A 16229-nucleotide genomic window follows, 5' to 3' on the forward strand; every position below is an offset into this window, starting at 1 on the left:
TTGTACTTAGAACATAAATATATATTTACAAACTACTAAATATTATTTTTTCAAATTTCTGTCAAACAAGAAATGGCATTTTAAAAAAGGCCCCGCGCTATTTCTACATTAGCATGATGTTCTTATATCATGTGACAACTATATGTTATTTACCATACCACATACAATAAGTCATAGAATAATCAAAATTACAAAAGATAATTGAGTAAAAATTCTTATTACATAAAATTAATTCCTTTTACAGTTATATTTACAATATCACAATAATCACAAGATGTAATAGACAATAGAGTAATGAATAATAGCTGCTCCAATGAGGGTGATACAAGTGGACACTATAATACTAGTGACGGATGGTCACTCACGGTACTGGTGATTCTTGTCAGTCAGAGGAACATACATGACACTCATGAGCTTCTTGACTGTTGTAGAGCCATCTCTATTTTTATCAACCTGCAATGAAAACAAAGAAAATAGACTCCCTTGGTCTGGTTTTTATTAATACTTATTACAATTAAACAAGAATATACGGATGACCAAGCCTTGGTTGGATTTTTAAGAAAAAAAAACTTGAACAAAAAAACTAATAGGACATCTGGATTCGAACCGGGGTCTTCTGCTTACCGGATCACCCAATGTCCCATCTGAGCTATTATAGTCTTGTATATAGTGGCAAAATTTACCTTTGTATTCTAATGTTATTGTAGCTGTTTCTCATTAAAACACGGATAAAACTATTTTTTTTTAAATTGAAAACTAGCTTGATCGATTTATCAACCCCCAAATCCCCTGCATACTGTAATTTTATAAAAAGTAACCTTTTAAAGAATTTTTGTCTCAAGAATACTTAGGATATAAAGTTGAATACAAATTATTTAAGTTTTCTTTAGTGTTAATTCCGCCAATATTTGTCTTTAAAACAATTCGACACGTGTTTCGCCTCTACACGAGGCATCCTCAGGACGTGTTGTCTCGCCAAAATCTGGCACGAGACTTTTGGCGAGACAACACGTGTCGAATTGTTTTAAAGACAAATATTGGCGGAATTAACACTAAAGAAAACTTAAATAATTTGTATAGTTATGGATTTCCGCAAAGTAACGCCTTATTCAATAAATTTTCTTATAAAGTTGAAGTTAACAGCAGGTACCTTAATCCTACTTATCTGTAGTATTTTGAAGTTGTAAGCAGATTCAGCCTGCTACTTAAGCTTAAAAAAATTTGCAAGTAAGAAACAAGATGTTGGCTCTTAATAGTGATGTCTTTTTGCTCTTAATAGTGATTTTCATTATTATAACTTATTCTAAAATAATAAATGTAACTAATTCTAGTAGGCTTCATAAGATACATAATAGCTTTAAGGGTAAATGTATACACTTTTATAATAAAGTCCCAGCCACTGTTCAGGCATTATCTATAAATAAATTAAAATGTTTTATAAAAAAAATGGCTCTGTCATAAATCCTATTACTCCACTGCTGAATATCTAAATGATTGGACAGCCTGGGACTAGATTGTGATTATTTTATAGCGACTGTACAATATTGTATATTTTTATTAAAAAGAGCGCAAAATAGAATGCTGGGAGAGTTTATTGCGCCGCTTCTTCTCTCTCAGAGCGCCATTTGTTTCCGAAGCGGTAGTAGTATCTAGTAGTTATTATAAATGCAACAAAAAGAATTCTAAAGGAATCAATTTTGAGAAAATAAATGCCTTTTGATGACCACTTTGATTGTTTGCCCCCTCTAACATAATATACAAAAGAGCAAAAGGAAAAAATTACTATTTTTTATAAAAATAAAATAAATAATTGAAGGTCTGATGTATAATGTGTTGTCACTTTTTGTTTTGATGGATTCTTCTTGATGTGTTATCTGTACATAACACTTAGTGTGGAAGTTGAATGTGAAAGGTTCAAGTAATTCTGAGAGTATTGATACATTTTATGATTTTTTTTTATTCTAACTACCATACTGTGATTGTGTTAACTTACTTGAGTCAAATGTTGCTCACCACCCTGAGGTCCAACAGGTACAATCAAACGTCCTCCGGGCTTTAATTGATCCACCAACTAAACAAGAACATAAAAATTCATTACTTAATCATTGTTGTCAACATTCAGCCAATAGGAAGCACTGAAAGTGATTATGTATGGAGTGTGTAGTTTTAAATTTCAGATTGAATAATATATTGTGGCTATCGTTCTTATTTCTTGTTGAATGTCCTGTTTGTGTAAGCATCTTTGTATATATTTATTTCTATTAATATGTTGAAAGAAAAATAAAACAGCAACACTATATTAATAGGGTATTGTAAATAGCACAGCTATGTTTGACTAAGAATGAAAACATTAATATTAATAAAATAAAAAATTAATCTACAATATGTTCAACATATCCGAATGTTTTGCACCAGCAGGACTCGAACAGTGGCTAATGAGGAACTAATTTGTATGGCAAGACAACATTTGCTGGGTCAGCTAGTATATATATATATATCATATTAATAAGAATCTAGAAAGTTACAGTAGGACCTAAGTAATAAAAAAAAGCTTACTGCCTCAGGAAGAGTGGGTGCAGCTGCTCCTACATGAATAGCATTGTATGGAGCCTCCGAGGGATATCCTAGACGACCATCTCCAACTAAAATATGAACACTTTTATATTAATTTCATTGAAATTTATTTAGAGTAAAATCTTTAATAATTAGTTTAGGTATTTTACTAGATATACATGGTGAAATGATATGAGTTCCTCAATTTCTCCAAAATAATACATAAGTTTGAACAAAGAATTAAATAACCCATACTAATAATTATATATCTTAAAGTAACTCTGTCTGTTTGCTACTCTTTTGTGTCTCAACTGCCAATTCAATAAGTTTAATGCAGTTTATTATTTATATTAATATAATATGGTCTGAAGTAAGGGATAGCCCCGATAGACTGGATTTTATCCTAAAATTTTGAAGTTTCCAAGGGAGTGTGATATATCAAATGGATCAATTCATCAGCAGGCCTAATAATAACAACTGACATATCACTTATCACAATACCTGTGCTTGATTGTAAGTTTGCTTTTTTTTATGGAATAGGAGGACAAACGAGCGTACGGGTCACCTGTTGTTAAGTGATCACCGCCGTCCACAATCTCTTGCACCAGAGGAATCACAGGAGCGTTGCCGGACTTTAAGGTGTACGCGCTTTATTTGAAGGTACCCATGTCGTATCGTCCCTGAAACACCGCAAAAGGAAGCTCATTCCACAGCTTCGTAGTACGTGGAAGAAAGCTCCTTGAAAACAGCACTGTGGAGGACCGCCACACATCCAGATGGTGAGGATGATATCCTAACTTGTGGCGTGTCGTGCGAAGGTAGAATTCGGCGGCAGGAATCAGGTTAAACAACAGAATCGGAACACTCCCCGTGATAAATGCGATAGAAGACACACAATGAAGCGACTTCTCTACGCAACGCCAAGTGATGCAGCCGTTCACAAAGCACTGGGTCCCCCACAATTCGAGCTGCTCTACGTTGCACGCGGTCAAATGGATCGAGCTGATACTGGGGTGCGCCAGACCAGAGATGACAGTAATACTCTATGTGTGGCCGGACCTGCGCTTTGTAGAGCGCTAGTTTGTGGGCCGGCTTGAAGTATTGCCGTGCTCTATTAATGACGCCCAGCTTCTTTGAAGCCAATTTGGCTTTGCCCTCCAGATGACCACGAAATTGGCAATCGCTAGAGATTTCGAGACCCAGTATTCCGTTACTAGGCGAGGCTTTAAGGGATGTGTTGCTGTTGCTTGCTATGCTTTGGCATTAGTTTTTCCAAATTCAGAGTTTTGTCAATGCAAATTAATATTTAGTTAGTGAATAAATTAATTATTAGAATTAATATTAATACGTAAATGGTTTTTATATGGCTATTATAAAACTGCTACAGTACTTAGTTGTGCTTAATTATTTACTTACCTATAAGCTTGATTCTCTCTGATTTTAGCAAATCAAAGTTATCATTCTGTATATTTTTATTTGCCAATGCCACTAGTTCAGGAATATGATCAATACCAATAACTCGTCCATTTTCGCCCAGCATTATGGCCATACATGCAGTTAGATAACCAGATCCAGATCCAACATCTAATGCCTTCTCACCAGGTACAAGTTGCTTTTTCAATATTTCCAATGCATGAGCATGCTGGAATGATTTATTTCCACATTAAATTATTCCATTCTTGGAATTTTATTTTCATATTAGCAATATAACCTCCAGAAGAAACCTGAGAAAGTTAGCGCCTTTTAATAAAATTGCTGAATTTTACACTAAAAAGAACCATTTCTCTTGTCACCATTTTTTAACAACTTTACCCGCCCCTTATTTCTTTACCTAGTATCCGAATACTGGGTTTTGAAATCTCAAGCGATTCCAAATTCCGCGGTCATCTGGAAGGCAAAGCTACATCTTCTTCGAAGAAACTATTAGTCATAATTTTATATAAACATGTAACCAGTGGGGTGGATCAACTGTGTCCCAGGCATGGGGGAACTCAATACCTTCCAAAATGTGTGTTCAGCAATATTTTGTGGTTCTGGAGATGTTTTTTTTTAAATCAGACTCTCAGACAAAATGAGAACTTGACTGTTTGTCTCAGCATAGCTTTCTTTTTTTTTTAATTTCATAAACAAGTCATTTTATGAATTCAGTCATTGAAAGGTGAAATTAGGGGAACTTGTAAATCATGTATTAAAAAATATCATAAATATTCACTACATATTCCGGTCTGCTTCTTCTTTGAACAGTTGTATATGGTAATTCTTTTGAAAGGTGTATATTTTATCAAATAGCTGAGTGCCTCATAGAGTGGATGCTCTATTATCTTGGTTTCAGAGGTTTGCTGTAAGGCAGTCTTCATTCTTCCATACACCCAACTACTTCAGGTGAAGAACCTACATAGTTGCCTCATGTTTACTACAGTGTGTACGTCAAGAATTTTAACTCCGAGATGGTTTCTAGGGCCAACATTATAGCTGTACAAGTCAGGTTTTTATGGTGGCAAACTCTGTCCTGGGCTACCTAGCTATCACTCCGTAGAAGATAATTGGTCTAATGACTGGTAGCACAGGTGTGTATAACACCAGTGAGTAATAAATTTTTTGAGATTTATAAATAAGAGAGTTTTAGATGTTGAGTGATAAAGGTTTTGGGCTCGAATGGAATGCAACTCATCCTTTTGAGGTTCTACTGTTATATACCTGTCGGAGAAGCATTATTCTTGTTGACACCGTCATTTGTGGTTGCGGACTTAGTGGGCGTCATCAGGGTAAAATGCAAGCACAAAACATGATGATCACAGTTTTACACTATTTTAATTTAAACAATATTTTGTCACTTCACAATAATTAACAATTAAGACTGAGCAGCGGATTCAGGGCACCCTTCTTACTCTAACCGACGAATACACTTTCAACGATGCAACTCGATCAGTTGCTATTCCTTGAATGTCTCCTCAAAATTTCGACCTCGCCCAAGTCAACATGGCGCCTTGACCCTGCTCGAGGCTCATGCTCTGCTCTGATTGGTTGTTACGCAAATTACAATATTCCTAACTTTCCTGTTTCCATGGAAACAACAATCAACCCGACTCATAGCTTCCTCCGACATGTATATATAGGTACTTGTTGTATTATAATTTAATAAATAAATGTTTGACATATACCATATGTGGGGCACTTATTGTAACTGAGTATCCAATAGATTGTGGTGCATCCTGATATGGTGTATAAGGACAGTAATTCTTTCTGTCAACAGCAAGCATCGCATTTGCAACTGCGTCCGTTTTGATTATTCCATTAGCTAGTAGAGAAATATAAAATATTTATAAATTAGTTAAGATATTAATCATGTTACAAATACAAAAAAAAAGTTAATTTCATTCTTAAATCTATAACTGTGGTTATAAAGTGGCCAAAACTAACAAGAAGGTTAATCCCCTGAAACAAATAATTAATCAATTATTAATTAAATTAATTCTGAGTAGTTGACAGATCAGCACTCCAAAGTATAAAATTACTTATGCCCCTAAATCTAAAAAACTTATTTACTTAACTTTAGTGTTAAATCATAATATTTAATAAATATGTAGGTATTTCCATAACATGTTAATTAATTTATTTAAATAGTAGTTCCACGAATTACAAGATAACACAGATAAATACATTAGAGAGTAAACAACTGTTGCTACAACTAGATCAGTGTACATCAGTTATTTTTACAGCATTGTGATTGCTGTGGCAAAATACTGTCATGATGCTATCATTGATAAAGTGTTTGCACTGCAAAAGATAGCTGTTTGTCTATATATCAGCTTGGTTATAGACCATCACTCAAGAAAAAATTAAAGAAATAAATATTATGACTGTTCATTTATGAAAATTTAATATAATAAGTTTACAAAAATTGACACTTTTTTGCTCTAAATAATGATTTTCATATAACACTAGAAATAGGGGATTGCTTGTAAGGTAGGCTTCATAAGATACATAATACCTTTATGGGTAAATGGCATTCAGGCATTATATTAATTTAAAAAAAAATACTGTCGTAAGTGCTACCACAGCTGAATATCTAAGTGATCGGACAGCTTGGGTCTAGATTATTTTTATAAATATTGTATATTTTGTTAAAAAGAGCGCAATAAATAATGCTGGGAGTTGCTTGCGCCGCTTCTTCTCTATCAGAGAGCCATTTGTTCTGAAGTTCGAGTAGTTATCCAAGTGAGATTAAAAATAAGTCTAAAAGAAGGAATCAATTTTAAGAAAATAAATACCTTTTATCAATAATATTATGAATGAACATAGGTAGGTACATAGTATTGCTTACCACGAAGATTACGAATCATATCCGCATTGTTAACTCCATGGCTTCTCCAAGCCATAATTGCACAAAAGAAACTGATCAATAAAAATGATAGCATAAATGTTCAAAATTTAGACTGAATAATATTCCGCGTAAATTATATTTTGATTTACTTTAGAATTCCGGTTAAAAAATCTAAATTTGACACACGATCACAGAACATTAAGTACTCTACGCTTAGAATAATGACACTAATATCTCCACTCCACGAGCACACAACAATGACTAGAGCATATACAAAATATATAACACAATCTTAGTTGTATCGCAAAGGTTTTATTACCTTAGTCTATTAATCATTGAAATCGTTTTATTATATTATATTGTACATGAAGTGCAAAAAATATTTAAAGCCTAAAAAGTATGGCTATCTAATTTCTGTTAATATAGGTATCTATTGTTTTCGAATAGTGTTTTTGAAGTCGGTTGTTTTTTTGTTAAAATATTTTTTTTTTTGAAGTCGTAGGCGTGGGTCCTGAATCTGAAATTATGACAGAATACATATTAACCTTTCCGCATCGGAAAGCCCGCGGGCACTGGTAATTCAAAAAACAATGAGAGCGGCTGTGCCCCGAGGCACTCCTTTATCTCACCTAGTTTTCACCCTTATTAGGTGTACAAGATGGTTTTTTATTTGCCTACGCAGTTATGAACGAGTGAAGTCCCATACACATTTCGATCCGTTACGATTCAAGGCCACCGATATTCGACGTCATAGCTTAAAGCCGGCTGTACACATGGGGCCATGGTGTTGGGCCAACGTGTAGAGAGCTACTTGGCGGTATGTTGGCTTAATTGGTCTAGTTGGTCTAATTGTATCGACATGAAGGAATAATTTGGAATCCACGGCATGAACTACATAAAAATAAAACCAAAGTAAGTTTTTACACACATTTTTTATTAAAAAAAATCCATTACCAGTTACCTACTATTTGTTTGACATTGTATTGTGTACAATGTAATCTGCTTGTTGTGGTGTTTCCAAAAATGTTTTATACTTTTTCTATAATGTAGGTATATGTAAAAGTTGTATGGTTAACTTACAACTTGTCAATAGCGGCTGAATTATTTCTAAATGATTTTACTTATTGCGAACTGAAGGCTCTTCCAGAGGATACAATTATAAAGCCTGTTTTTTTGTAGGCAATTTCTTGTATTTGTATATCGACTCGCTTCTGGAAGGGCCCCAGGGGCAGGTTATTTAAACAATTTCTATTATTCATAATGAACTATTTTATATTTCAGGTTAATGATGCGTGGATTCGCATAGCGGATAAAATTAATACACCTGTAATGAGTTGAAAAAGAAAAAAGAGTCATTAATGACAACATTCAGAATGCATCACAAAAAGAAAACTCAATCAATAAAATCAGGAATGGGTGAAGATGAACGATATGATCCTATTTGGCCGTATTACGAGCCTCTCGAAGCTTTTTTAAAGGATGTCTATGTATGCTCCAGTGTGATTAGCACTGAGGAAAAGATTATAGGTAAACAATATAGGTAAACAATATTTTAATTTCACAAAATCTTAGTGGTCTCTATTTCTAAAAAAGTAATTCATAAAATCCAATCTTATTTGTGTCGCAGTATGCGGCGGTCTACGCGGTACACTTAATAATGGTAAAAACTAACTATCTCCATTATTTCTCCATGAACCTGGCCGCACTAGATCTTCATTTTGATAAATATCGAATGAACCAGGAGGTGAATAAATATTCTGTGAAGAAGTACTTTTTCTCAAAAAATTATGTAGATATAGACATGTCATTGTAACAATAGAAGCTTTGGTAGGTTCCAAGGGTATATTTTTTTTAAAGATCCTGAACCTGGCGGTTAGTATTCCGAAAGTATTTTCTACTTTTACTCGAGAACGGGATAATTCTTGATTGAATACTCTTTCTGGGGAACCTAGTGCGTGATGACCGGGAAACGGTTTCATTAAATAGGTACTGAGAGCAAATGCACCATCGCCTAAAAATACGTAAGGCATGACTATGTCACTATTAGGAAGTGGAATAGGACAGGGTAAATTCATACTGTTAGACGATAGTTTTTGATATAAGATACTTTGATTGAAAACTCCTCCATTACTAATCCCTCCTTGAGAAGCTACATCGGCAAACAAAAAACAATAATTACTATCTACTAGTGCTAGTAAAACAATGCTAAAGTGGCCTTTATAGTTAAAGTATTCAGTTCCCGAGTGTAAAGGTGATTGTATATTGATATGCTTCCCATCTATAGCGCCCAAACAATGCGGGAAGCTGAATCCTTCTGAAACGGACATCCATTCGCTCGCAGATTCAGGCATCTGAAATAAATAAAAAATAAACTGATATCACTTTTTTACTACAGGATTCGTCATTGACACGTGACTACGAAACAGAGGCAGAAACCGACTTCAATCGTCCCGTTATTGAAAGTGACACATCTCAAGATGGGAATACGAGTACTAAATCAAAAGTTACTGCTCTCCCAACTCAAAAGCGCCGTTCGAAAAATCCACCAGAGTTATCAGAGGCCAGCAAGGAGGTGGCAAATACTTTTGGCACATTAAACAGAGTGCTTGATAATAAAACTGCAAGACATGATGATGATTGTGATGTATATGCTAAACTTCTTGCCACAAAATTAAGAAAATTTCCAGAATATGAAAGAGAAGAAATTATGTTAGAGATTGATAGCATGTTGATAAAAAGACGTCGAGGTAGGCAAAATACTATTACTGATTCCACTAATATGAATCGTTCATCCTCCTCACAAAGTTCTTGTCACTCAAACTGGTCTCGCTCAACTCTTTCACCACACTACCGACCCAACTCAGCACAGTCCATCCTTCCAACTTACGTCACTATTCCCAATCAATCTCCGCATAACCCATCCCATTCACCGCAGTATGTTTTTAATGAACCCCAAACTCAACGTATTCGGATATTGTCTAATGATAAATATATTCACAATCACAACTAATGCAGTCTTCATCTGCTCAAAGGCTACAAACAGCATCTCCAGAACTACCTGTTGAACTTCATTTACCAGAATTATCTGATAGAACGTACGACCAGTCTCAGTCTTTAGAGACTCAAAACATAATATATCAGGCATATGAAGACGCATAAAACACACAAATGAAAAGTTCATGTGATGCTAAACATCATTTCATGATGATTCAAGTAATTGATCTCTACATGGTAAAATAAAGACTGTTGTATTTTGAAACTCTAGAACTATTTTGTAACTCTTTCTTATAAACATTAATAAATAATACATTAATAACATGAAGTTTTACTTACTTTAATCATATCTTGCATAGATTATTATGCGTGAGATAAGTGAACTTGATATTTTAAATAGGTAGTGTAAGCTTCTGTAGTCATCTCCAGTAGCTAAAAATCTCAATGTCAATGCAAGTCGTATTTTTGTTGGTACAGCTTCCCTCCAAGTAGTATCTTGCTTAGAAACCATCGGAGAAATTTTTTGTAGCAGGTATTCAAAATCAGTGCATGACATTCGAACAAATTACCGAACTCCCCAGATGGTTCTGCAAGAAGTTCGGCAAGCTGTTGATTCATAGTCTCTCTAAAAACAAAGAAATATTAACAAAGTTAGTATGGACATAGTATTAATTAGTTGCATATAATTATACAGTGATAATTAACTGCCCCATAGCAAAATTTTAGGAAGTCAGTCGGTGTCTCATTCATAACAAGTTTCTTTATGGAATCAATGTCGACATCTCAAAAAAATATTACGTTTTTCCATACAAATCCAATCAGCTAATCGAGTCTATTTTTACCCACGACGGTAAAAATCTCATCGAAAAAGAATAAAATAACTCAAAACCCCCGACTTAACTTAGATGTAGCGATAACAATTTTACCATAATACATAATCGAGATTTTATTCTTTTTCGATGACATTTTTACCGTCGCGGGTTTTTTTTTAATTTTGTTTAATTTTTCTATGTGCTACATACATGGACTCCATAGAGAAAGTTACCTATTGTAAATGTGACACTGACCTTCTAACTTTTTGCAAAATTATTATCAGCCTGTATATCAATAATAACTAATAACACATATATGTACCTCGTTCTATTCCGATGAATAGTCACCATCCACCACCTTCTTTTGCGCTATTTCTTTTTAGTCACTCTACTTTGGTGCACTTGTACGTAATAATTAAACGCACTGTATAAATAAATTGCCGCGGCTGCAAGAACTTCTAGGTCCATCTTTGAAGCGCCAATGCAGAATGATCAGTAAGCCAATGTGTGAACAGGAATCTTGGTTTCCATCATTTTTGCCCAACACATTGGCCCAACACCTTGGCCCCATGTGTACAGCCGGCTTTATGGACATAGCATTTTTGTGTTCACTTTTTCGCAAGCGGCTCAGCGAGCGGACGTTATCAAGAGTGTGCATGAATATTGTTCTTTGAGGAGTTATTACCTAATAATCAGTATGTTGCTATTTTTATAATACTAATAGAGTATATTTGCAATACATATCAATAATTATAATAGTCTAATACATAGTATTTGTTGAAAATGCCTCTACTCAAATTTTGTAACGGCTAAAGATGGAGACTGAAGTATCGTTTCCTTTGTCTACTGATTTTTTATTACTATAATATTTTAGTAATAAAAAATAAACATTGTGTAATTTTAGCTGTGCTAGTGAGTATTCAAATCGCCTTATCGGTATCAACGATCAATGGCTTGTCGACAGCTATAATTGCTCTCGACAAGTTCGACCTTGCACCGTCGCAAGCACTGGCCACTTCAAATCCCTTGATAGACCAATAATACCTACCCTATACATTTTGTAGTTATTTATCTCAATAAACACAACTTATTTGTTGTATCACTTTCCATTCATTGTATTTGGTAGAATCTGTGAAATGATAAGGCAGTAAATATTTATTGAACACTGGCAATAAGTTTCTTAGCAGTTCTTCTCTTTTTTACTTTGATTTTTAGGGTTCCGTACCCAAATAGTAAAACGGGGCGCTATTACTACGACTCCGCTGTCCGTCTGTCACCAGGCTGTGTCATATGATCCGTGATACTATCACTAAGATAGCTGAAATTTTCACAGATGATGTGTTTCTATTGCCGCTATAACAACAAATACTAAAAAACAGTATAAAATAAATATTAGGGGCCCGTGCAGTAAACCTAATTTTTGTTTCTAGACACTTCTTTTTTTTACTTTGATTTTTAGGGTTCCGTACCCAAAGGGTAAAACGGGGCGCTATTACTACGACTACTCCGCTGTCCGTCTGTCATCAGGCTATGTCATATGATCCGTGATACTAAGATACCTGAAATTTTCACAGATGATGTGTTTTTATTGCCGCTATAACAACAAATACTAAAAAAAAAGTATAAAATAAATATTAGGGGCCCGTGCAGTAAACGTAATTTTTGTTTCTAGACACTTCTTCTCTTTTTTACTTTGATTTTTAGGGTTCCGTACCCAAAGGGTAAAACGGGGCGCTATTACTACGACTCCACTGTCCGTCTGTCACGAGGCTGTGTCATATGATCCGTGATAGTAAGATAGCTGAAATTTTCACAGATGATGTGTTTCTATTGCCGCTATAATAACAAATACCTAAAAAAACAGTATAAAATAAATATTAGGGGCCCGTGCAGTAAACGTAATTTTTGTTTCTAGACACTTCTTCTCTTTTTTACTTTGATTACTTGTATAGTCTCTGTTTTATAATATCTCTTACATCTTTATCGTTCTCGACTCTCATCATCATGGTTTCTAACTTTTTTTTTGTTTTAGACATCTGGAGTGGCGGCTAGTTCGCCCTCAACGGCTCAGGGCCGGCGCATTTTGGAGGCTCGTCGTTCGCTGCTGCAGGACGATGATATTGTCCTGCTACTAGCAGATTCGGGCAGCGAAGGCGAGTCGGATGCAGACCAGTCCGACGAGGACACTGAGGAGGCAACTCAAATGCCGACGAGGGCAATAACCCACCGCTTGCGTCACGAAGTAATTGCTAGAACGGAAGGTCTTGAAATAGAGCATGAATTTGATGTGGATGATTTTATTCCAGACGAATGTGTGATGGATGAGTCGGTGGTAGTGCCAGAGGATTTGAATGTGTTGGGGGGCATGAACCTGTTGACGTAGGTGAAGTATTTCAGTGGGCAGGGCAGAAGACTTCAATAGTTTTACCGGCCAACAAGAAACTTACTTACGTCAACCTGTGCCAGCATTTATTTCTAATGACCCTACAGAGATATTTTTGAGGATTTGGGACGTGGACGTTATGGGTCTCATAGCGTCAGAGACAAATAAATACGCAAGGCTAAATATTGAACAATATAGCAATCGTCCCACTGTTCCCAAGTATTTGGGGCAATGGGCTGATGTCACTATAGACGCCTTGCTGATTATTTATTCGACATACAATAAAGTTCTAGAAATTTTTCTTTTATATAAATTTTTAAAATATTTGTACTTACTGGTTATAAATTTCTATAAATATTATTATTTCATTGTTGTAAGTCTATTAGTCATATTATAATAAAGCTCTAGAAATATTGTTAGACTTGTTTCTAATTAATTCTCCCGTTTAGACAGCCCGCCCATGTTCATATAAAATTTATAGATATAATAATTGATAATAAACATGACACTAGGTCATACCACTCAGTCTGGACAGTAAGCAAGTCTTATGCAAAGAAATTCAGAATTCTCAAGAGGCGCGAGGTTAGAGCACCCGTATAGGGCCGTGTAAATACACGTAAGCATGTGTGTGTGTGTAACGATTTTGCGTCCACGCAAGCCACTTTCATTCAGCTTTTCTCAATAGTTTTTGTTTTATGGTGTACATGTTTTATATATCGCTGAATAGGTCATTTCATTGCCATTTTGATAATGTTCTGAATGAACAGAAAACATAGATTATCATGACAAAATGTACAGGATTAAAATCTTTGGATTTTATAATGAATTTCCTACCTCAGTCTAGTTTTTGCTTCAAACAGTATAGGATTTTATAAATAATCTGATCTACTATTATTAGAAAAAAATCTAGATTACATTTCCTACCGAATAGTATATAAATAAAAGTCTAGAAGCTAAATATCTATTCATAAAATCATTTTGAAGAACGGCTCCTAACGCGAGCAATTTCTGTTGATCATCATTTTCGTGGGGTTGTTTCTGCATGAATATATCAAAATATTACTATAAAGGCATGTATATTTTGATTTTATTTTATAAAGAACATATAATGTTTATAACAAAAACATAAAAGTTAGTAAATAAAACAAGTAATTATTATTCAATAATAATTATCATCATTCATTCTATCATCATTTATTCTAAAATATACATATTTTTACACTTATTGTGGAAAGAAAAGTCTGTGTGAAATAAAATAAAAGTACAAAATGAATAATTTGTACATGGTCTTATAGCTTGTTTCAATAGCTTTCAGTGACAGTCATTCAAATCACCATAGTTATAAGCATTTTATTACTACACGTAAAATAATACGCACGGGGAAAACGCTGCGCGAGCGCCGACCGCTTGCCGATCTAAGGTGTACATCGAGCGGCGGAGCGCGCCGATCCGGAAAGGATATGCACTAAAAAGTATAAAAATGTTTGCGTATTTTTATACAATCTAATTCTAGTTACGATTATTGTTATTTTTGGAATCGGTGTCCTTCCGCCGCGACCCGCTCTCGCCTCCTCACGACTCAAGCACATCTCACCTATAACTATGTATGTAGTTGAACACAATAGTCCAATTCTGGACGCGGTGTTACTAGGAATCTTTTAGGACTAGGAAATAGCCACCCTCTTCAAATGTATGTAGTTACAAACCTATCTTGGATGACACATCACAGAACACTTTTACTCTTACTTTAAATTCTCTTTGGTACGTACTACGTAGTGTCTAAATTCTCTTTGTTCACGGACGTCGGACAAAAAATTTGTAAATAAATAAATATAGGAAAAAGAGGATAAGTTAACAATTAAAAATACTACTTTTAATCACGTATTTACTTTCACTAACGAAATAAGAAATGGTTTGCGAAGGTCCAGAGCCAACAGAAAATTCTCCTCGAGATATAACACCTCCACCGAAATATGATTTAGCAACCAACGGAAACCAGGACGATAGCGACGATGATCAAAATGAACATTTCGGATACGAACCCTTACCTCAAGGACCCGAAACTATTGTTTCACACCACGGAAGCGATGAAAGCGAAACAAGTGTAAATACATGTACAACTTCTAAAGAGTTGTTATTTGAAAACTGTATATATAGGTAGATCCAACCATTTAACATAATACTTTCTTATTTTTTTAAATTCAGGATGGAGAATCAGTTCAAGAACCCAGAAGTAATGTTCTACCAATAGAACCCATCGAGAACGTATTAGCTAGAGAGGTTTGGAATGCTCCAAGACCCAGTAATTCTATTCAAATGGATAATGAAACTGCTTTACAGGTAACATTAAAAAACTGTATAGTAGTGTGTATCACCCAGCCAGTATAAAGTAAAATTCATATCTGTATATCTAAATTCATATCTGGTCATGATTTTGTAATATTAGGTTATATATTATATTCATTTTTCTGTTATAAATATGTACTTATCTTATTGTACATCTATTTTACAAAACCATAACCATACCATCTGACACTAAGGTAGGTTATCTTGAAGAATAGTATGAGTATAGAAAATTATTATAGATATTTTAATTTTTCATTTAAAAACTTTTAACATGACTCATTTTCCTACCTTACTTAAAAATCTAGATGAACATAAAATATATGCTAACTGAAATAATGAACACTGATCTCAAGAAAACTTGAAGCTGTCAGATACAAGAAATGTGCAAGCCATTATATTATATTATTTACTTAATGCAATGTTTAAGGCATGGTATGTTCTTTTATAATAATATAAGCCATAATGTAGATTTATATAAACAAATTGCATCAATATTTATGCTATGTGATAATATATTTTTTTTTAGGTAATTTCAGCAATGGCAAACTTTCAGTTGCCCCAAACATCTATACCTGAATGGGCCCAAAGTATCTCTGAAGATCAATGGAAACAAACTCTGCATGATAGAATTGAAAAACTCAAACAAAGTAGTTAGAATATAACACATTGTTGGTGTCTGTGATAAACTGTTATACGCGTAATTTAATGTATTATAATTTTCATTAAGAGTTATCAAAAATAAATATTATTGTTTGATATCAATTAAGAATTTCATTACAAATTATCCAGATTTAATATTCATTATAATGGTAATTGT

General features: G+C 34.3%; 2 protein-coding genes across 3 annotated transcripts in view; one reads left to right on the forward strand and one right to left on the reverse strand.

Annotated features, from left to right (window-relative positions):
• Positions 1 to 7108, reverse strand: part of LOC126971686 (protein-L-isoaspartate(D-aspartate) O-methyltransferase) — a 7486-nt gene extending 378 nt beyond the window's left edge. For both annotated transcript variants that reach the window (XM_050818079.1, XM_050818078.1), the window contains exons 1-6: positions 6878 to 7108; positions 5715 to 5851; positions 3970 to 4195; positions 2557 to 2642; positions 1994 to 2071; positions 366 to 453 (exon numbers count right to left, since the gene is read on the reverse strand). In XM_050818079.1, coding sequence (XP_050674036.1) covers positions 366 to 453; positions 1994 to 2071; positions 2557 to 2642; positions 3970 to 4195; positions 5715 to 5851; positions 6878 to 6971 — 709 coding nt within the window. In that variant the 5' untranslated portion in view covers positions 6972 to 7108. The remainder of the gene's footprint in view (positions 1 to 365; positions 454 to 1993; positions 2072 to 2556; positions 2643 to 3969; positions 4196 to 5714; positions 5852 to 6877) is intronic.
• Positions 7109 to 14839: 7731 nt separating this feature from the next.
• Positions 14840 to 16174, forward strand: LOC126971700 (male-enhanced antigen 1). The gene is made up of 3 exons (XM_050818098.1): positions 14840 to 15170; positions 15272 to 15406; positions 15939 to 16174. Exons 1-3 carry the CDS (start codon positions 14976 to 14978, stop codon positions 16065 to 16067), a joined length of 459 nt encoding a protein of 152 aa, XP_050674055.1. The 5' UTR covers positions 14840 to 14975; the 3' UTR covers positions 16068 to 16174.
• Positions 16175 to 16229: the final 55 nt, after the last annotated feature.

This window comes from Leptidea sinapis, chromosome 24 (assembly GCF_905404315.1).
Source record: "Leptidea sinapis chromosome 24, ilLepSina1.1, whole genome shotgun sequence".
Taxonomy (NCBI): Eukaryota; Metazoa; Arthropoda; class Insecta; order Lepidoptera; family Pieridae; genus Leptidea; species Leptidea sinapis.

Excerpts from the sequence above, each read along its gene's own strand:
- LOC126971700 (XM_050818098.1), top strand. The coding sequence starts at position 14,976 with ATGGTTTGCGAAGGTCCAGAGCCAACAGAAAATTCTCCTCGAGATATA. Across the intron at positions 15,171-15,271 it reads GCGATGAAAGCGAAACAAGT|GATGGAGAATCAGTTCAAGA; the intron begins GTAAATACATGT and ends TTTTAAATTCAG. Across the intron at positions 15,407-15,938 it reads ATAATGAAACTGCTTTACAG|GTAATTTCAGCAATGGCAAA; the intron begins GTAACATTAAAA and ends ATTTTTTTTTAG.